General features: G+C 48.8%; 1 protein-coding gene across 1 annotated transcript in view; it reads right to left on the bottom strand.

Annotated features, from left to right (window-relative positions):
- Window positions 1-22,068, bottom strand: part of LOC149372632 (uncharacterized) — a 100,166-nt gene extending 78,098 nt beyond the window's left edge. Inside the window, exon 1 of the mRNA XM_089586790.1 lies at window positions 21,945-22,068. Within this exon, the coding sequence (XP_089442916.1) occupies window positions 21,945-22,068 (124 nt within the window). The remainder of the gene's footprint in view (window positions 1-21,944) is intronic.
- Window positions 22,069-23,124: the final 1,056 nt, after the last annotated feature.

The following is a 23,124-nucleotide window of genomic DNA, read 5'->3' as shown; positions in this document are numbered from 1 at the left end:
CCTCTTCGCTTCAGTCATCTAGCACTCTCTCTTTCTCTCGTGCGGTAAATGCGATCGCTCTGCGGTAGCACTTGACCCGCACGCCCGAGTCACGTTTCTGTCGTTTTCGCCTCGTCGCTTCTTGCGTGCCTTTGACAGCGCATGACGGTTTCATTGCGGGAATCGCCTTTTTAAGGCTGTCGATCGTATTAGGAGTCGGCTTTCCTCTTATGCGGTTTATTCGTTGCTCGCGATGTTGCGACAGCCCGCAACGAATGCCGAGGTATGCATGATGTGTCAGAGGACTACTGCTTCTGTCGAAGGACAGCACAGGAACAAAGCGACTGATTTTGTTCTGATTATTTTGTTTCGCTATACGCTGCTGCAAACGAGTTTACGAGTTTGTCAAGCACGAAAGTTGCAGAAGCAGAATCCACGTGACACTAGGTTCAGGCTGCGGTCAAAAGACATTTATCGCTTTAAGTTGTCATGAACTGCCCACGTCCACAAACGCTGGATGACGCAGCTCGGAAGAGAAGTCATGGTAAATGCGATAGAGAGCATAAGAACTATAATTTTCTCTTTTTAGGATCTAAATACACTTCGAAGGTAAGCATTGCATGCAAACTGTGTGTTAGGCGTCAACGACGGAAGTCCGTAATGACGATTTTTTTTTCGCGGTAATCTCGTGAGGAAAACACACCTATCGCTCTCGCACCTTCAGTCTCTCCGAGGGAAAGCGATAGGGATAGATTTATCTTCCTCCCCCTCAGAACTTTAAGGCCTACATTGCCGAGGCCTATATGCGTGTCATGCTCATCACTTGCTAGGCACAACTCCAGAGTGGAAGGAAGCCCCTCATGCATCTAACGTCGTACAATTCGAAAGTGCACATAGAGGCTAAAAATCTCAGATTTTGCGCTCCTTTTTTTTCGCTGTCTTCTTTCTCATCGTTGCGTCCGATTCCATTCGAGCATTTTTTATTAAACGCTAGTACTGGTTCAGCGCTGTTGTTAATTTTAGTACCGCTAGTATTCAGGACTGCCACCTCCCCATCTATCCTGATCGTTGCGTCAGTCTGTTCTGACGCGTTTCTTCGCTTGTAATGGGACCAATGACTTCACACGGCGTGACGCCATAGCAGCAAGTTTCTTTTTCTCCTGCCGATACTAGGAAGCGCTTTGAAGCCCGACGCCAGGCGCAGTTCGCATACTATATCTCGTCTAGAGCGCACTTTCTGGCTGCCGTAGTAAAATGAGCGGACAATTTGGCATCTCTAGCCACGCGGCAGCAAATCGCGTGACCGCGTGTGGGGCGGCAACACCAGGAGCACTTGCCCAAGAAGTGCGACAGACACACGCAAATTCACGCTCAGCCTAGTATTCTAATCGCTGCATGCATATAAATACAAAGAAAGAACTCGCACGTCTCGGTTTCGCGCCTGAGGCCCTGTCACGCCCTTATTCCCGCTTATCGCCCATATTTTGAAAGCGACTCCGCGTTTCCCTCAGAGCAGGCGAAAGGGTATCTTGGTTTTTAGTTTCCTGATAAACTAACATACAAAAAGAAAAAGGCGTTAGAGGTTGCACACGAGGCTTTCTGCCATTGTCTATCGCTTTCAGCTGTTCGTACTAAGCGAGTGTATTTGCACGTAAGATCGCGCTCTTTTTTCCTCTATCAGACGCTGAGGTGGAGTCGCGCACGCTGCTTGCACTGCAGTCATTCACATGCACTTGAAGTTTCGCTCTACGCTGTATCGGGCACGTGCTGCTTTCGCAGTAGACACAGTAGGAAGAAAGTGAGACATGTGGGGGCCCGCTCGTGTGCAGGGAGGGTCGGGGCGGAGGAATCGATTGTGAGATACGGAACCACCTTGACCCCAAGCGTAGCTTCCTTCTACGCGAGATAGCGCGATATGTCGTAGAGCTACGTCTTTGCCTCCTTGTGACGACTTGGCTGTTTAGGCGAGAAATGGTTTTTAGGTACCGTAATTTTAAGTGTGCAGTCTGCATCCGCTCTCTAGACCGAACAAAAAACTCAGTCCTGGCTAAAAAAAATCTTTTCTACTGGATTTTCCACAACCGGTACATTCATGCTATATTGGATTACGTTGAAAAGAAAAGGCTTTGTAGTCCGCATCTATAGATAGCCCCAAAAGTCCGCAATTTTTACTTTTATAAATATATGTATAGTTTACGTGGTTCTGGCATGGTAACGAATCTCGCAGGAAGACGCCCAGTATCAGCCTGAAATCTAAAAAATCCCACGGTTTACGCAGTGCGGTTTTTTGGGGGTTTTTGCTGAGATGTACGTGTTCGTTCCCATGCGGTATGGCTAGCTGGCTGGAGCAATATACACAGCGGACCCATTTGACACGATTAACCTGATGCTGTTCTGTATACAGGCGGTTGTTTCCAAGGGATGATGGAGTTGAGAGGCTTCCGGGAATTTGTGACGTCTTAGCGCTACTCGGCTCATATACTGCTCCACCGAACAGAATAGACGTGCAGTCTAATGCGATTTGCAAATTATCGAAACCGTTTGAGTGAAACAGGAATTATATTTTTTTCATGCTGTAATGGTTGCTGAGTCTCCAATGAAAATGAGGCTGCAAGGTACAAAGAACCAGTGTTCTAGCTAAGATCACGTATTCCTTTCAGCCTACTTGCGAAAGTTAACAGCGTTAGAGGAGTTTAATCCGAGAGGATTAGCCCACAAGGACAACCTTCAAATCGCTACAGACTGCACGGTGAAAACAATTGGCACGGATTTTCGCAAGTGCTAGCAATTCAGGAGACTGCAAAGTGTTATTTGCTTAGGTGTCATTAGCTGATGCCCTAGGGGTTGATACACTGAGAATAAGATCTTGTACGTGTGCCTTGACCATCAGCCTTCAATACTGCCAATACCTGCATCTAAAGCTGCGTATTCCTGGATGTCGAAGGCCCGACGGACGGTGTTTGACAGTTGCAGCGGCATGTGTGCGCGCTGTAGTCGAGAACAACCCTACTATTTTCTTCCCATCGTAGTGGCCTACGCTCACTGCAACCATCGCACTGCGAAAAAAAAAAAAAAGTGCTTGCACATCCTGTCGTCGAGTCGGAATTAGAAAGCCTTGGAGACACAACGAAGACTATGAGCAAGAAGCATATAGCACCTCCAGTTGAAAAAGGCGCCTTTTATAGCTGCTATTGTAGTTTATCTTTCTAAAAAAAAAAAAAAGAAACGACAATGTGCTAACAAAGAAAAACTAACTGAGAGAGCGTTAAAGATGTGACAGAACAGTACGCCCGCAAGATGACCGAGCGTATGGAAGCCGGCTAGAAAACCAGCACCAACAAGTAACACGTTCTCTCCTGGGGTACAATAATGGTTTGCGAAGTTACAAGTGTGCATCTTGAGCGCTTTGTCGTGGCGGCGGACGCCGCCGTATCACACGGCTATTGTTGCATGCAGCCATGCGCATTGTGCACAAAAATAACTTTCACAAGAACGCTTCCTTTTCTTGTTGCTCTTAGGTTAACAGCGTAGAGCTTGTTAATTATTCTTTCTAACTCCCGTATCAAGCACTCTCCCTTCTTAATTGCCACCTATCTCTCTCTTCTCAGGAGCCAGAGAAAGACGCTTTCCATTGTGCGCCCATATCTCGGGCAGCGACGAGGCGCTAAAACTGGGCACCGCTTCTGGCGGGAGGCTCGTTCTGGGACGGACGCTGCTTCGTCGCAAAAGGAGACCGGCCACTGATACGAGAGAGACGGGAAAAAAAGACCACTTCGGGCCTAGCGCTGCGAGCGAAATGTGAGTGAGGTAAGGCTATTAAGACGGGGGTGTAGCGGCGCTGACGATTACGGAAGCGCCGTGCGGCTCTTTGCTTTCGACGCGCTCGCTACATTTCGGAGAAGAATGCGTCATTACGAGTTCACTGCCTCAGCACTGGAACGTTGTGGGACACCATAAACTTTAGTGCAGAAAGCTAAGCAAGTTCCCGCGACAGTGAAACGTCTTGTCGGTGTGAATGACAACAACGGCGGCGATTGCGACGGAAACATTAGACGGCCAAAGCCCGTTGATTCGTGACTCTTTGAAATGTATTTGCGCGGGATTTGTTTTTGCGAGTGGTGCCGAAAGGAAAAAAAATGGAAGCTGCCGAAATACGAATAATTCTATTTTAAATGACTATGTGTGTCCTTCTCTCTTTGTGCGCGTCGTTGGACGCTGGTCCTTTAAAATTAATTTAAGGCAGCGCCTGTGTTGTCTTTCTCTACCCTGTCGTCCTTGTGTTTTAGCGCTACTACTATGTCCTCTCAATTAAAATTAATGCCATACAACTCGCCCAAACAGTCGCTGCAGCTGTAATTTGGTATCAAAATCACAGGTAACTGAAGAAATGGTGGAAAATGTTAGTGGGGATGAAGGAACTAAAAAACCCTTTATTTTCATTGCCAGATAGTTCAAGTGGTTATTCGCCATCTATCCTGACAGCAAATGACATCGTGCCCAGCAAAAAGACGCAGCTAATTCACCTCTACCTCGAGCTCCTTTCTGTAATTGTCAAGGTGACATTCTGAGCTCAAAGCGGCGTAATAAACTCACAGGCTGGCACAGTCTCTTTCTTCCTCTCTTAATTTCTCTCTCTTTTCACTCGGTGCTCAATTATTTGCATCTATTACTTCTTTTCCTCCGTATAATTTTTAAGAGAACGCGAGAAAGAACAAACAACAGCTCTCTGCTTCTTTGATGGCCAATCTATTTGCTAGTGAGAAGTGCCATAAACAAACTCTGACTTGATATTTCTAACTCACATACTCTAGAGCTGCGGTAAGAAGATATTTCTTGCTACTTTTTACGGATGGACACAAGAACACACATGACTGAACGGGCGCTCGTCTTTTGCTAAAAAGATATCGAAACTTGACGTCACCAGAGCAGTGGCACACACCCACTTTTTGAGCTGTGTCAGTTAACACTTGCATGGCTGGCACGTGTCCGGCCTACTGGCTCAAGAAACAACAGTGTGCCACAAGCGACAAGTCACAGGTTCTCAGGTAGCTGCTCGTAAACTTACGCGAGTTTTGCTTTCTGGCGCCTGGCGTAGACAAAAGACTCGGGACACTCTATACCAACAAACAGCGGGGCAGAGAGAAAGATTCTAAATTAGGCACAGTTTCCACGCGGCCGCCGTGCCCAGAGCAGTGCGTTCGCACAACGCATATAGCCTCACATAATGCTCTGCAGCCGGGCACATGGAAGACTGCAACACTCACAGTTGAACCTGTTCTGACTCTCTCCCACGCCTTCCCCTTTCATTTCTTGCTCTTTTTTATTCTTTACTTCGCGCACTTTTTCTCCTTCATCATTTCGGGTTCGTGAACGACGAAACGTGAGCGACATGCACGTCCTTTTCGCCTGGTTCTTTTTTTCCCTCGACTCCATCGTGGCGCTGCTTGTTTCGCTTTCGTTCCCGACCACGCACTCGCTCTGTGTATCGGGCGTATACGCACGCGACGCTGTCGGCAGCGGGCGGTGGGGTCGGCGGTGGAACAGCGTCGGTCTTCGCTTCGCGTTGTCGTCTCCAATCTGCTCTCTTTTACGAGGCCACTGCGTTTCCTCCTCCTCCTTCCCCTCACTCGAGCGTTCAAATAGCTTCTCTTTCCTTCCCCGCTTTCTCCTCTCAATTTCGACTCGCCGAGGGGGTTAAGAAAGGTAAAAACAGCCGGCGACGGACCCACCGACTCCGGATGAGATGCCCGAGGTAGCTCCCGGCTTGCCCGGTCGCCTGCGTTCCTTCCTCCATGGTCTTAAAAGGAGAGTTCAGGCCATTTCCTTCTGAGACGAGAAGCACTGCTGGCTGCTGGCTTTATTGTTGCAAGATCCTCTACTTCTGTCGCTGCCGGCGCCGACGTTCGTCCTTGAACCCAGCCTCCGTGCCCTCGTTGGGACGTGGATGCACTGCGAACCGCCCGACAGCTCGGTGATGCGCGCGCCAGAGAGTCGGCGGCGCATCGGCGCTGTATACCACGCGCCTTGCGTGTGCAAATGATGCTCCCAACCGGTCTCGGTTTGATGTGGCCCACCGTGCTTGTTTGCAGCGGCTGTTGCAGTGTATCGAACTCGGCGTATGGTATCGTGCAGTGCCCGTGTGGAGTTCGTGCATCCCGTGGTGGGCACATGTGCTATCGCAGTATGTTAATGCGAAGAAGCACTAAATGTGGTTTGTTTCTCCTCCGGTGAAGGCACAGCACACTTGCAGTCCAGAACAGTCAGTGCTTTACCATGCGGACTGTTGCAGCCTGTACGTGCAACGCCGTGTGCACAACGTGTTCCTGTGTGAGCGACGTGCAGCCTCTGTGTGTACGAAAAGTAGAACATACCTTTCGAGCCATTAGAGAACTTGATTCGAGTCATTATGGTCTTTATTGAACGCAGTCTTGAAACAGGCAGTGCATAAGATGGGACATGCAGTTTTTCATACAATCATTACAAAGAATGCATTACGAAGCACTTCTTTTCTTATATTTTTATTTTCGACATTTTCTGCAAGCTGGGACAGAGTAAATTTCAGGGGTTTATAGACTTTGTAAACATCTACTTCGACGAGTGGATGATTACGTAGTCTGACAATAACTTAATGCTCACAGTGATGTACTGACGTCACAGATCGCTTCGAGGCTTCCTGGTGCTTGCAAGGCAGTGTTAAGAACCCGTCAGAGAGGAACTGGTTTCACGCCATGATGGAGAAGCCAACTGCCTCATTTTCTTTCTTCTCTGGACGGTAGCTGCCAGGCTGGTGCAGAGCGCAAGCAGAGCAACCGTTAATCACATCTTATTCATCTTTTTTTTCTCTCGTAGCGAGAGAAGAGCGCGCGAACTCCTTGCTTCTTATGCGTGTTCCTTTGTGCGATTCTGTAATTAAAGGGGAGCACACGGGCCGCAAAGCGCACAGCTCATCGAACAATGCGGAACTTCGATTCAGTGGTCCGAACACAAATGAAGAAGTCGTGTTTACTCGTTTTCATGCCTTTTCAAAAGGGACTCTTTGTGCCACAGCAGCGCTACAGAGAACTCGATGCGAGTCCTTGCTTGTGGATGGCCGGGAACCGGCTCATAATTACCATCCATCTGCCATCGGACTCGAGAGACGGGAAGGGATAAACGGGCCATCCATTAACGAAGATGACGCCTTCCGGACCGTGCAAGCAAGAACAGTTCGTAGCTGGGCACTCGGTCACTGGAGCAGCGATTAATGGCTAACGCTGAGAGGTCGCGTACGCTACTACCGAGGTAAACAACGCGAAGACACATCGATGCGGTGGGAAGAATTGTAGCTTTCTTCTGAACGACGGCGACTGACAAAAGCAAACCCTGCTTACGCGGAATGACTGAGCACCGTCTTGAAGGCTTCCAGTCCTCAGTAGAAGGCTGGAGGAGAGGGAGGGTATGGCGTGACGGGAAAGTCAGGGGAGAGGGATGGGAGGGTGTGTTTGTGGACCGGTGCCGAGAATATTTGTCGGCATTTGCCATGTCTCGTCGATAAGAGGGTTAATTGGCGACCCGAGCCATCATCGCCGCTGGTCTGGTCTGCTCACAAAGCTGGGGCACGTCAGGTCACCCTCACTGTACAGACGCCTTGGACATCGGCTGCCACAGCGGGCCGTTCGCTCCAGTTCCGTCCCGAACGAGCGGCGGAGCCGGACTGCCTGTCATGGTTTGCTCGGGGCTATCACGGCGTATCATGGTCCTTTTATAATCTAACGCTGCTCACTTGTACGTAACCTGCGGCAGCTTCTTAAAGCTCTGACAAGTTCTACTTCTTGGCGAGTGTTTAGACATGCACAGATTCATTCAGGCACCACTTGCTACATGTTAAAGATTGTTGAACAAGTGTTGGGCGACAGTTGCACAAAAACTAGCCGGGCGAAAAGAGAGGTAGAACTGCGCTACAAAGTGTCTGTCTTGTATTGCACCATGCTTCTCCACTGGGTAAAAATTTAGCGAAGCACGCATGAGAGTCCGGCAGCATAGCTGTGTTTGTATCAGTTTTAATGTAGACGGATAGAATAACAGATAAGGATGGAATCTCCAGACCGTTTCTTGCATTTCGATGACGTGAGCAGTATATGTTAGGGATCAAGCTGAGACCCCTACTTATCCATTTCATATTTGTGTACTGCAAGCAAATCTCCGCACTGTCCGTTTGTCTGCCGAGTAGACAAGTAACAGTTTAGCGCTCTGGTAATGCAAGCCGTGGACCATATGTACTAAACTGTCTACGTAATGCGATAATAGAGCACTTCGTTTTAGCGAGAAAAAAATATTACGCAGTCACCATTTTCTCGTTTGCACTCATTCGCGATTTTAGTTCGCGACTAGCCTGCAACGTAGCGGACGGTTTTCACCTGTCGCCGCACGAAACCAGCAAGGAGCGGTGCATATTCGATTAGTTCCTTGCTAAGCTGCGCTCCTAATATAGCCTGCCTCTTGAGCTTCTTTATTTTATCGCCCACCTGGTACAGCTCTCCTTTAAACATCGTAAAATTGTGATGTTCCTGCACTTGACGCGTAACTTTTTTTTTAAATCTGGGCTTATACATACGAGGGAAAGGCTGATAGCAAATAGAAATTGTAAAGGTTAACAAACTCCATTTCGAACGGAGTTGATCTTACCACGCATTCAGGCGCACGCAACACATCCAACAACGCAAAGGACTTATGTCACTCCGGTAACCCTTTCTTGCATAGTGAGGATTATCCTAACTTCCGTTACTGTCACACTGTCGCGCACGTCTATTGACATTTTCTTGCGTAACTGTTGCTCTGTTGATCGCATATCATAAACAATGCTCTACGTTGCGGGTATTTCCGGACGGCGCCGATTTCCTCGTCGGGAGCCCAGTGACTGTCCGGTCGGTGTTGCGGACAGCTTTATGTTTCTACACCGCGGGTCGCTCTTATTCCACGAACACGATTCGTGCCAAAACAAGCCGAGTAAAGAAAAAAATCAACAAAAAAATTGCTCGCTTGTAGAGGAACACGTGAGATAAAAGCAGGCGGTGATCGGCTCGGAAGCAGTGGACGCTTCCTCGTCGTCGTTTTATAAATGGGAAGCGGAAACTGCGACCCAGCGTCGGGCGGACGCGCGCCTAGGCGGGCTCGCATGCGCAGGGAAGGAGTGAGACGCTTTTAAGCGCAAACTTGTTTTGCGCCAAACGACGTTCTCTTACGTTCTGTAAAGTAATAGTATTCGTAACTTTTCCTGGAGAAAGGTCGCCGGGTTCTGCTGCTGTTGTAAGAGGTTCGCTGCCTATACCTTCTTTCCCTTCCCCTTCCAGTCTGCGGAAAAGAACCAAAATACAAGACGAAGTAAAAGACGACGGACACGTTTTTCTGGTGTCTGGGGTGCTGAATTTAGATAATACACATTATTTCTAGTTGGTATATGATGGTTGCTTGAAAGCTCACACGCACTTCACTTGCATGGAATGTTGCGGTTTCATCAGTGCCGCAAGATGTACTGGGAAACAGCTGACACTAACAGGTGGGTTCACGTTCCGTTAATATATGTATAGCAGAGACGACAGTCATACGTACCTTTAGAAAGGGAGGCAGATTCGGAAAAACAATCACCTGCAACAGTTGCGACTGTTTTATTTTTTTTTTCATGAATGGATCAAATAATGCAGGTATTAATGCGAGGAGAATGCTGACGGGATGGAGGGACGACTATATGTGTAAAGAGAAAAAGACAAAGGAGAAAGGGTGGCCGAATATAAAACAAAGCCACTGATCGGACAATTTGTGCCTCCTATAGCTTCATAAATTCCCAAAGGTGGCAGCACAATTATGTAGATAGAATATAATTAATAGTTTCGTCTGCGCATTCTTAAGCATCACATGAGCTTAACGAAGGGGTATAGAGTGCCTTGTGCAATCAGAGAGCACATCACATTTTTCTTTTTTTTTATTATTCTAGAGTGCGCGTCTTAATGCACGATCATGGTTGCTTGCGTATCTATTGATTGGCGGCCATGCGGACAGCGGATCGAATTCCACAATCACTACTAATCGTGCGAGCCCATCGACCAGTGCCACGCCTTGGCGGTTGGCCTTGCACCTTGCTCGTCCAATGCAAGCGAAACCAGGACGACAGAGAGAGCTTAGCCACGCTACCTAACGCGATCTGTTCCATTTTTTCAGCAATTGCGAGAGCCAGGAGCAAAGAGCGTTATCCACCGAAAATTAGGCGTAACTTTCGCACCCCATTTCCTCCTTTTCTGTCACCTTTTTTTTTCGTTTGATCGGTAACCGCTGTGCAACCTAAATTGTTAATTACAGTGCGCGTTATGTGCGAGAGGAAGATTTCCCTGCAATGCAACCCAGCTGCAGAGCCAATGCGCCGGATTCCTGGCGTGTCAAGTGTGAGGGGTTTCGTTGTTACGTAACGGAGAGAACTCCCAGCTCGTGTCCAGCCTGACATCGGCGTCGCTTCGCGACCCACTTGCAACGCCTGCAGTCGGTGAGTTGACTGATCTGCGCCATCGACGCTTGACAAGTGTTTTTCGACGTCGCGATTATTTGCCGTTTCTCTTTATTCTTTGTCTCTCGGCGGGTGATACGCGAGCCCTCCGCGGTTTGTTTTCACGCGCGTGTATACGCCGGGGACCAGCCTTGAAATCTGTCATCGCCATCGTTTTCCGCGCTAATGGGCTCTGAAGTAACCTGTCATCGGGTGTCGACGCACGCTGGGCGCTGCGACAGCACCTGCCGAGTGGAATTCGTCGGTGCTTCCAGAGAGGCGTGAATGTCCTTGCTGTCACTACATTCACCGCTTGTCTCTTGTACGCTTGTCTTACGGACTCTGCATATCCCCGAAGATGTGCAGCCTTGCGCAAAGGTAGCCGGGCCATCCCTTACAAAAATTTCTTTGGACAGTCTATAGACTGTCCATAGACTTCTGTCTATGAAGTCTATACACTATAGACAAACCCTACAGAGCAGTCGATAGGCAATACATATCCTATTGACAGTTTATAGACAATGTATAGATTTATGGCCATACTCTTTTAGTAGAATTTTGTCTATAGACAGTGTATAAACTATGAATAGACAAAAAGAAATAGCTATATATGATGGCAATGAAGTCTATAAGAAGTCTATAGACTGTATATAAACCATTTTTATAAGGGAGAGAGCTAGCTTACGCACCAGTGACACTCCAAAGCTCCGGAGTGGTCAGGACGACAGTCTTCTTCACCCTTAAGGGATTCGGAGCTGCAGAAACGCCTTATAAGTGGCCCTACATAAACTGTTTAGGATCTAGCACGCTGGTATGTGGACTTCTAATTAAGGCTTTTTACGGCCTAGAAAATCGGGAGAAATTCACAGCTAACTACGTGTGATAGTGTCCTTTATCTCCTTTGGGGTTTGCCGAAACTGAATAAAAATAAACTCAATGCAAATAGCCGCTGTCCTGTCTAGAATTTCATACGCCTTACAGAATTCTTAGAGGCTGTCGGCGAATGCGAGTGCTTCAGGAGAAACTGGCGCCTTTGTTTCTTCCCGCATCTAGCCACCCTCAACGCGACAGCTTCAGTACAATTCTTATTAAAGGTTATGTTATCTCAATGTAGTGACCGCATATTTCACGTCCTTCCTAGAGAAAACATTTTCAGGCACGACGCGTGTACATCACAACGCCATCGGCTGGCGAGCTGTGCTGCGATGGGTGAGACTTTCGTCCAGTTCATTCTCGATCCGTCGAAAGTTCCTAAGCTAACGAGCGTTACATGTGTCGAGTATGAACAGGCCTAAATATCCTATTCTATCGGTCAGTGTGCATCCTATCCTAGTGTGCATTCTATCGGTCAGTATATATCGGTCAGTGTGCATCATCATAAAACCTTCACATTTAATTCTTGTCAACCTGCAGTGTCCTACCAAACAGGGTCCCCCGTCTCCTTCTCTCTGACCTGCTTTTAACCGCTGGTATAATATTTCATAACACTATAACTCACACTTCCCGTTGCGACTACAGTTATTCTTGTCCAGCGGCTCGTTGTACGCTTCTGCAATCCTCAAGCCCTTCTTTAATTTCATTTTTTTTTCTCAGGGAACAGTGCAGACGTTATACTTGTTGCACCGTTGATAGAATGTGCGCTAATTCTGTTTTAACGAACCTCCCACTTGCTTGCGCCTATCAGTTCTGCAATACTTTTGCAGTACCTGCGGGCAGCCGCTTGCACTCGCCGTTTAACAACGTAACCTTGTTCGCCTGTTGCGAAAAAGTTGCAGCGGATAAAGCGAAGTGCTGCAGAGCTAATCCTCGACATCTTCCTCAAAGACATGTCTTGAGCACGCTCGAACAAGCCAGTTAATTCTGTCCCAAAGTGATTGAGTGCCGCGAGCAGTGTACATACATGCAGGCTAAGGGCGTTGTCCCCTGTCAGGCAACGGACGCAAATCTTCATTCGCGCTGGACGGCCGCAGAACGGGCAAAGAGCGTTCCTCTAATTACAGGTTTGCGGTAATTGGATGAGGCGAGCGGTGCCTCCGTGATGTCATGGGTGACGGAAAGTTAAATGTCGAAGACTTCCTGCCTGCTTAACCAGGGTTCTGCCGAAGCCTAAAGGCTCGGAAAGGCGATCATTTTAAACCGTTTTTGGCCTTTTTGTCGGCTGCGGCTGTGACTCTAACGTGTGGGTCGTGAGCATCTTATGTCCCTGGTGACATTGCAACGGTCCCCAAGCCAAGCTTGGACCTCCAGCGCCGCAATATTTATGGCCTGAAGACTAAGCAGGATGAAACCGCATAGCCTCGCAATTTCAGCGCATAAACCTCACCGTGCCTTTCTAAATTTATTTCCAAAGGAACTCATCACTGAAGTGCGTCGCACTGTGCGACAGTGAACTAGCGACGATAAGAGGCAAAACGATTGTGTTTATTTTTTTTTTAGGTTTGCGGACGTAAATAAGGTAAATGTGGGCCACTTTAGTGCGTATGAATATCTTTACACCCAGCTATGGGCACAATCGCCACTTCCATTGGAGCGCGAGTTGTTGTTGTTGGCCTCTGGTGGAGTCTCTGGCTCATGGGTTGTGGAGGGAAGAAGATAAAAATTGGCTGTTTTTCTTGTCTTTCAATGACGCAGCCTTACACACAAGGTTACGCCGCCTATGTTAACAGCATCTTGACAAAATGTCTGCTCTTTTTTAAATTTTGTGAAATCTCTTCGGTTTAGAGAAAACTTGAAGCTTAATCTTTACAGAGGTTCAGAAAGCACAGTCCTCGCCAGAGTAGCTGGCCAGGGCCCGTAATTTTCTAACTGTTATTTTCACTATTCATTGTCTTGTTTTCTTGCCATTGGGCAGCACCGCCTCCGATACAGCATACGGCCAATGGCCAGTATCACTGCTTATTTAACTGTTAATCATTACAAAAGAAGTCGCAACTACCAGTAGTAGAAACAGTGAAGAAAAGGCACTGCGGACATTTTTTTTTCTTTTTTCAGGCATAGTAACAACATACGGATATTTCTTGTCAAGTGATGCAGTCAAGAGCCAAAACCTCTTTGAGTCGTACAATAAAAGAAAAAAAAAACGAATTGGTCAGCAGCATCACTGTACAAACTTCCATGTATAATCTCAGCAGTTAGAGCTAATTCAGGAACGCAGGGACGCAACTGGGACGTGTGCAGGAAGTCAAAAGGATGCTCAAGAGCCACGAATGTAGAATCGGTGCCTATTTCTGCGGCTGACATCCAACTATAACGACGCTCGCACCCTCTTTCTAGCGGCACCATCCAAATGGATAGGCGAAGAAGAATGGTGAGCAGAAAACGGAGCGTGTGTTGCTGCTGAAAATCAAGCATTAAAGAAAACCTGAAAACTTGCTTGACCGTTCTCAGCTAGATTAGCACATTCTTGCGCGCATCTTTCAAAGCAGCTGTGCTGAAGACGGTTATCCGTTGTTGGATCTGGAGGAGGTACAGCTGTTCCCTGCTGTTAGGGTACGCTTAGGGGTTAGGAGTATACACAGCGCTTAGGGGTTAGGAGTAAGCACAGCGGTTGGAATATACACAGCCGGTTCCTTTCCCGAAGTAGAAGGGTGGCGCACTCGACGCTAGGCCGTACACTTTTCGCGTTTACTCTGCACCGTTGTCTACGCGACTCCGAGACCTCCGCTGAACTATAAGGTCAGAGGCGTGAGAGCTTACGAAGCGTCTTGCAGTGCGGTTCCGTCCCGGGACCCCGAACGATCCGAACGTGACGCAAGGCCCGCATAACGGCTCGCCACGTACATACTACAGCTGATAAACACGTCGTCCTCGCGGCCTGGTGGGAATATCGAGCAGCACGCGCTGGTGGCGAGGGCGGTCGAGCGAAAGGAGGTACGGTTAAGGGGCCTGCCAGAGAAGATTGTTCGGTACCCCAGCTAGGCATGATGTGCGAACGAATCCGCGCGGCGACAGGACTCGTGACGATGCGACCTCTGGGATGACCCGCTTTGTTTCCTGGCGGCCGCTACGGGATTAGAGCGCACACGGCCGACCCGGATGGACGGTGCTTGTTCGGCCGCCCGTTGCATCAGCAGCGGATATATACCCCGTCCTCGGCGGCGGCGTCGTGACCATTGTTTTACTCTTGTCTTCGCGTCGCGCGCGCCAAAATGCGAGTCGTGTTTCTTCTTCCGCGCCGCACGCCGCGTAATTTGAGAGCAGCGGCTATTCGGGGAATATGTAGGAAGAGGCAGGTGCGCGCGTGTGCATGGCGACTCCGGCGGCGGGATGACACCTGGCCAGTTGGGCGGGTAGTCATGTCTTTCTGCCGCCCGCTTATACAGCTATGTATGCAACCCTTTTTTTTCTTCGCCGCTCACAGCGGTGCGGCGCGCCGCTCGCTCGTTATTTATAGCAGGGCAAAGCGCATACGCTTTGTGCGCTGCGTGCAGTGTTTGCGCAGTTTGCGAACTGTTTCGGTAAAAACGAAAGGAACGTTTAGGGTCGAACGCGTTAAGATGTAAGTTTCTTTTTCAGGTTCTTGAAATGTTGCCTGTAAACAAGGTGAGATTTCTTTTTTTGTGCATAGTGACCGATTTGATTTTCAGCGACGGTCAGCTTGCAAAACCGATGCTTGCGCAGGTACTGCCTGTACCTCGTGCAATGTCTATATGACTGACACATCTAACATCTTCAGCCTCCCTCAGGCAGCGTACACGTGCTCTTATTCCCCCGTGTACCTACCCCCTTCCCCCCAACCTATCACGGGTGGAGGAGGTCTCTCTGAGGCGGCTGCGGGTCGGAGTGGCCTTTACGCCTGCAGTTCGCAACCAGTGGCAAAGTGACAAGACTCCTGCGCCGAAAAAAATGCCCTCACTGCGAAGCACCCGTTTCCGACACCAATGTCCACTACCTACTGTGGACATATGCCCAGGAACATGGACATGCCCAGAGGGGCAGGCCTGTCCTCAAACAATGACTCCAATTTGCACTTGTGGTTAACGAAAAGAATTCACGCCCGAAGCTTATGTGACCTTTTACACGCAACCGTACTTCATGCTTTTTTGTAACGTATTATACGGTTCGTCACTAACATCACGTTTTATGCCGTGCGGCACACTTAGCGTCACAAATAAAGTTTCGAAAATACGACCTTTTGCCCATGGGATATGAAAATGTTCAGTGTTGTAATGTTGCCTGTGCCAGCTTTGCTGAATGTCTCCCAACTGGTACCGGGATCGCTACGGTGCGATTAGGGCTGAGTGTGCATTCCATACGCAGGCTGACTTTCACGCTTAAGTTCTTCCTGGCGGGCGGCGACGCAGTTCTAGAAGTTGTGGCTGCCATGCCACGAGCACAAAGGCAAGAAGATCACTGGCTTGGCTGCAACATATCGAGTGTATAAACTATTTCATTAAACGCGCCATCCTGCCCGGTTCTGCTCACCTCAAGTGGAGTTTTACAGTGTGTCGGCGCTACGGCAATTAGTGTCTAGACGGCATGCGGTGCCAACTCAAGCGTCTACTTTCCGCTGGCAGGCCAGATAGAGAGAAGAAGGGAAGAGGAAATGGAAAAAAAAAAAAAACGAGAACTGTCCCGAACGCATACGAAAGTGCGGTTGCCGGGCGCTCGAGAGCGCTCACAGTTTAGGAACCGCGGCGCGTGCCGCATGCAGCCAGCCCCGCGGGGCTTCCTTACGAGACGCTGGCTGGCCGCTCTTCCCGGCCGCGCGTATTTTCTTTTCTTTTTCAAGTTCGCCGGGCGAAATTCCGCGTCTACCGCTTCCTATAAGAGTCGAGAGCCGGGGAACGCTCACACACGCACACACGAACACACCTTCCTGTTACAATTCTCGACATTGCCCCCGAGCAGAAAGATCTGGCTCGTACGTATTCGCGTTGTTCCTGCCTCTCTTTCAACCTCCTCTCCTCTCTTCCTGCTGCATGCACCACATTTTCTTTCTTTCTTTTTGTTTGTTTGTTTTTGCTCTCGCCGGCGAATATCAGCCCCAAGCACGTGAGTAGAATGCACGAACGGCGGAGCACGAAAATGCACGAAGGAAGCGGAGAAGAGTTCGTGAAACGCAAAAAGCTGCGTTACTGGCGGCTAAGGTGAAGGACACGTCGGGGATGCAACGGGGGGTGCGTGTATCACGAAAACCGACGAGGAGGTGGAAAACAAGAGCGCCAGGAAAGAGGGGGATATCTGCTTTCACGCACGGCCTAACCTGGAGACCCAGCTGCTTCTTTATTTTTTTTTTCTTAGCTCCCTTCTCGGACGCGTGGTTTGGATTCGCGGATAATCGCGGGCAGCTGAGAGCATGCGGTGATGCTTGCCTGCATGCATGGATGAAGCGGTGCTTTGCGGCGGAATTGGCGGCGTCGGGTGCCACTCGCACAGAGCTCGGCACCGAAGGGAAGCCGGGGAGGGCGTTGACCGCTACGCTTTCGTTAGAGGCGGGAAAGGCACATGGCTTCTCGTCCTTGCATTTCCGCGATGTTTTGGAAGTAGCAGCGGCGGTAGCAGCAATAGCTCCACGACTGCCGGCTCTGAGCCAAGCCTAATCCGTCCGCGCGACTATCTACACCGGTCACCCTTGCTCTAAGTAGTGGCTGTTCACATGTCGCCACTTGCGGACCGTTAGCGGTGACCACAGCACCCCACACCTTTGCCGCGATGCTATCGGTCGCGAACAGGGAAGCAATCATCATTGAATGCTGGTTATCAATAATGGAATCAGAAGCGTGCCGCCTTCTCGCCGATTCGATGAGAGTTAAACTCGAGCCTCGGCGGCTCTTCTTTCATAAGTTGGTTTAGTTAGAGATTAGAAGGGAACACTGCTGGTAGTTACGGGAGGCGTCTGTTTCCTCACGTTTATTACGTTATCTGACTGGACCTTTGTGCGGCACTCACGTTTTTTTTTCTTTGTTTTTATTGGGGCGCGGGGTGGGGGGTCTGCTAAACTTTTCTTGGACAACAACCCCCGCCCTTGCTTCTCTCGGGCGTTAATTTTTTTTCTTCTGTACGAACAAACACGGGCGCCTGTTATGACTGCTGCATTCGTGAGAAGGCCGCGAGCACAATTTTTACGAGTTTTTTTTTCACGTTTAATTGTCGCGTTGTGCGTTATCGTCTTTGTACAATAGACAAATAGAGCTCTGTATATGGTGAAGTTAGGCCTTTCTCGTCCACATTTACGATGCGCAAAACGAGATGAAGCCGCTTTCCTCAGGATGAAGGCATATGAGATGTATATGAACGCGAAAAAAGCGTATTATGAATGAGATAAGAGTTTCAGGATCAGTAATCACAGTAACCACGTGACATCGCAAACATAGATGCTTGGAGGGGAGGAGTTTGATGCGGAGGTAATTTTTGTGCCGAGCGGAAATGTATTCGATCATTGAAGTGGCTCCTTTGTTGTTGAGGCTCGGAAATTTGTAAGGACGAGAGCGACGACACTTTGCGCAGTGCAGGGATAATAAGAAAAGTAGTTGGAGATGCTCCCTTCAGTGAGCTAAAATTGGCCAACACTTCTAATGCATTGCAAATAGTTTTTGGTAAACGTGAAAGAAGCTTGAGCCAAACTGTAGTATATGCAATGCATTAAAAGAACACTTCTAATCCATTGCAAATAGTTTTCGGTTACAATGAAAGAAGCTTCCTTCGCTTGGCTGGACTGAAAGCTCATTTTATAATTTAATTTAAAAAGACCGACTGTAGTCTGAGGACCTTACGAAATATTTAATGCTTTTTCATGAACGTTTTCTTTGCTCCCACACAACTTCGCAAAAAGAAGAAAAAAAAATTCAGTGACTGCTACCAAGCAGATGTGTGTCATTAGATTCGAATGACACACATACACACCCCTTTCATCAACTGATGCCATGAAGCAATGTTTGAAAAAGCGTCAGTTGAACTTTGCCTAAACGGCCTCTCGCGGAAAAGTATAAGCTGCGTAAAACACAACGCACTTTAGAAAAAAGAAGCAAATGAATGCACATAAAAGTCAATGTGTACGCGTTAAAGCAGACTGCTTGATTTTCGACCTCAGAAAACAAGCAACAAAATCCTTATAATCATAGCCTTCAGTGTATTGGTCAAGACATCATCAATGGAGACACGCCTAATGCCCCCCCCCCCCCCCCCCCCCTCTTTTAATTTCGATCTTCTGTCGTTCATTGATGACACACCCTTGTTCTCTTGAGGCTACGAACACTGAACAAATGAACCAAGCAGACTTAGTAAACATACTGTGTACACAGTGGCTCTCGCTTGCTTGTAAAAATAAAATAATAACCCGTGTTTGTTAAAAGTGGTGACCCGCATTTATAAGCGATTCCGGGTTTTGGGACGCACAGGGCAACGCAGAACTCACTATTGCTGTGTTTTTCAATATTGCTTTTGTATTGCTTTGTATTGCTCACTATTGCTTTTGTGTTTCACGGTAGTTTCGTGAAAAAAGAACGCAAATATTGGTTTACGGGGTTTAGCGTCCCAAAGCGACTCAGGCCATGAGAGACGTCGTAGTGGAGGGCTCCGGAAATTTCGACCACCTGGGGTGCTTTAACGTGCACTGACATCGCACAGTACACGGGCCTCTAGAATTTCGCCTCCATAGAAATTCGACCTCCGCGGCCGGGATTGAACCCGCGTCTTTCGGGTCAGCAGCCGAGCACAATAACCACTGGGCCACCGCGGCGGCCAGAAAGCAAATATTAACCAGCCACATTGTCCTTTTTTTTTTTTTTTAGGGATGTCAAAGTTGAGAGGTCGGGTTCCAACGTTACTTTTAGCAACCTCTGTCTAAAACTGATGGGTCCGTCTGGTCAGGAGTGGTCACCTGTTGACCGGTGTGCTCGCACCAAGAACGCATTAGTGCTTTTCTGGACAGAAGCAAAAGTTCTGACACCATTTCTCGCGGCAGTACTTTTATATGCGCTTACATATAGCTCTTGGGTAATTGAGTTGTTTTAATGTAATAAACCCTGGTAACAGCTAATTATGACATTATCGTCGCTGTTAAAAAGGGAGACCTAAATTTTCAGCTTTGCTCAAGCTTTCGTTAGCGATTCCTCAGTTTTGACTAAAAAGGTGAAAAACAAATAAACTTGCCGGTCGTGATCCTGATTATTCAAGCAACGGAAAAATTTTAAAAAAACAGCGCAAGTGCTCGCTGGCTATGGGAGTTGGTCTGCTGAGTACGGATACGCCAATACGATCCCAGCCGCATCTCCCAGATTTCAAAAGGACGAAATGCAAAAATGGCAACAAGCTGCGCTTTGTGTGCGTCAAAAGGCCTCGAATGGTTAAAATTAATCCGGAGCTTTTCACTACTGCGTGCCTCATAAGTAACAGTGCTTAGCCGTACAACATACAAAAAATAAGATATAAGCATTAATCATTGCTTAATAAAAAGAGACTTAAATGAAAGAGGCTTCTTTAAAGTCTCGTATGCTATTATTTCCTCAACCCCTCTTCAGACAAAACGAACTTAATGTTGTTCAGTTGATCTTATCACAACGTCCACAACGTTCAATGTTTACTCTGTGAAATTTAGGAACAGCAGTATTTCGTTCATTTTTGAGACAGTCATTTTTCCGCTGTTGTGTTCTTATACAGGCGGTCCCGCAAGCAGAAACACAAAGAAGACTAAGTGGTATCTGTGCATTGGGTATGTGCCATCGTTTTTGAGGCAACAACAACAACATTAAAGGCATAAATGGGGTGAGGACAAGCGTTCGCTTCTCTGCCAGGAACCGCGATGGGTTTCGTAAAATATTGTGCAAAACGGTATTTCCCCTTGGTGACGATAGCAAGCCGCCCAGTAGGATTCAGTGACTGCTTAGACATTAGTGCACTTTTCTTTTTAATTGAGCCTGCAGCTATAAAGTGAGCAAGCGGGAACTAGTACCTGTGAAGCTGTTTCTGCGAGTCGGAAATTGGTCAGTTAAAACAAAACAAACCCTGTTCGAGCGCTGAGGCACAAGCTGAAAGAACGTAACGAACTTGCTTGACCGCTTAGCGGTCTCCTCCGCAAGTAGAGGAAACATATATGCAAGCTTAGGTCACTTCGCCAGCAAGTGAGTTCAGAAACAGGAAGACCTCTTCTTTGTTTAGTTCACTTTTCAGAGCGCTCTTTCAGCAGATGGTGAGCGGAGGGATGAAAAAAAAAAACCGCGAAATAAAAGAAGAAAAATGAAGAAAGCCGTGCGCTAAGTTTGTTCGAGTGGTCATAGTGTGGAGCGGGAACAGGTACCCACTGACTTCCTCACCGCAACTGATCGTGCCTGTAATAGCTGAACTGAATGAAAGTGGTTCTTAAAACAATCGCATTATATGATCTCGCCGTATAGGTTCGCGCAACTCTGTCATCATCGGGTTGCATCTAAAAACGAGGGCAGACGAGTAGCTGAATACCTCTCCGATCGCTACCGTGATTGCCCTGAAAGTGCAATGACGAACTCCGTGACTTGCCTCCGCACGTGCGATATCATCGCACCGCGCATCCTGCAGGAGCTTTATACAGCACACAAAGCATTCGTGCAGGGTCGCGCACCGAGTGCATAGGAGCCTTAACACAGCGCACGTTCCAGAACACCCAGGCTGTTCCCACGAGCGATAATCGATCATGATGGATGCCAACGAGGAAGGGCATAGAGCAGATACGGGAATGCAAAGTTGCTTATGCGGCTTCCGGCGTTCTTGTTGATTTTTAATGCTGCCATTTTTCTCTTCTTACTGGCTGCGTGAGTTGGTTACATTTCGCTTTCCTTCTTTCCACATCCCAGCAGCAATAGTGTTTGAGACAGGATACAGTTACAAACGCGTAAGAGTCGTCCTGCTGCTAAGGCGATCCTTGCTTGACTGTCTGATCACTGACGCATGCGCTAGCCTTCGCTAGTGCTCGAATTCGAACGCCGTTCTCGAGAAATCATACCTAGACGGAAGGCGCTCTCGCGAGTTACGCTAAGTTGTGCCTATTGCCATCGCATGCTACGTCAGGTTAAAGTATTCTAACCTGTTACTCACATAGATATGCACATTGGAGGCGAGGCATTCTTCTTTCGAAATGGGTTTTTTGCTAAACTGCAGACTCAGTGCACTTGAAACTATTGACAAGGATAAGCGAGGCCATTGCCTGCTTCCGCCTTCTGCCCTTCCTTCAGCTGTGTAAAACACGCAACGACATTGCACACGGCATGCCATGTCCAGGAAAGAGAAAACACATATTCCAAGCGCGCACAACTGCCAACGACGTCTCTCTTGAGCGCCGCTTCACGAAAGTACGGTTTCCCGGAGAGACCGGCACGGCGAACGGACACGGCTGCGAAGAGCGGCGAGCTGCCCCGCGTGGCAGCGGACGCCGGGCCTTCAGCAGCGAGCTCACGGGGCCCGGGGTTGTCGAGCGGCCCCCGTCCAGGTGGGGCCGCGGCAGAGGGGGGAGGGAGTAGAAGCGCGACAGCGTGCCTACCTCGGACGATATCCGCCTTCATGACGACGCGGTAGCCCTTGACGACGGCCCACTGTCCGGCGCAGGAGCCGGCAAGGAGCAGCGAGACCACGAGCAGGACGAGTCGTTCGCACCACATGGCCATCCCGTTGACGTCTGCCGACCAGACTGACTGGGCGACGGAGCCATCCGCGCCGTTTAACCGCTTTCCCTTTCGACCGGGGCAAGAGGGGGGGTCGTTCCAGTTCTCCGCTCACCCCCTTCCCTGCAGGAAGAAGAAGACGCGCCTGTTCTCACCTGGGCTCCGCCACCACTCTCGCTGGCGCCGCCGCCGCCGACGCTGCTCCCGCTGCTGCTGCTGTTGCCGCGGAGGCTGTGGTGGCGGCACGGACAGCGGCTGAAAGCGCGCGGCTGTGCACGCATGGATGCGGAGTACGTAACACATTGCTCACTGAGCGGTTCGTATAATTAAATCACCGTGATTAATTAGCTTGACCGCGTAGGGACGTTGCTACATTGTGCGTAGATGTGGGTGGTCCTTTCGAAGAATGTCGCGAGATCGTCGACGCCACAACAGGGCAATGTAGCACCGCGTGTCTAAGGCTGCGTTTCTTGTACTCCAGAATGCGCTTGTGAGAAGCGGCAGACACATACCAGCCGATGATTTTAACTCAGGACAAATTTATAGCCCCCACCTCCCCCCACGCCACCGCCCTGCTTCCTTAGGAGAGAAATTTTACATAAGAAAGCCCTGCCAACTCCGAAAGAAGTCCAAAACATGTATGGTGCAAATGGGTCCGTCCCCCACCCCCCTCCCTCTAATTGCTGTCCCAAGAGCGTCCTGTAAATCAGCCCCTATTTTAGCTCACACAGTCTACAACCATATCGCGCACATGGCCTCAGACTCCGATATAATTAGAATTGTAAATAATAGAAATAAGTTTTCAATACTACCCAGAGCTCGCTCCTGCCCATCGTCGGGCTTCCACAACGCATCGCTCACCGATCTCAGTTGCCGACTCCCGTAACAAACACCACTGAACCATCGCTAGTGTAGTTTCATCTGCTTGGAAAAAAAAAAGGAAACAAAGCCTTCACAATAGTTTAGAGCTGAGGCTAACTTGGTGTATCTAGCCCATTTATGCCAGAAAGTGATCCATTTCCGTCACGAGTGGCTCATCTTGTCTCCTCGTAACGAAGC

Source organism: Amblyomma mixtum, chromosome 1, assembly GCF_055824585.1.
Source record: "Amblyomma mixtum isolate Tamu chromosome 1, ASM5582458v1, whole genome shotgun sequence".
In the NCBI taxonomy this organism is placed as follows: domain Eukaryota; kingdom Metazoa; phylum Arthropoda; class Arachnida; order Ixodida; family Ixodidae; genus Amblyomma; species Amblyomma mixtum.
This window is presented reverse-complemented; position numbering and strand designations above follow the sequence as displayed.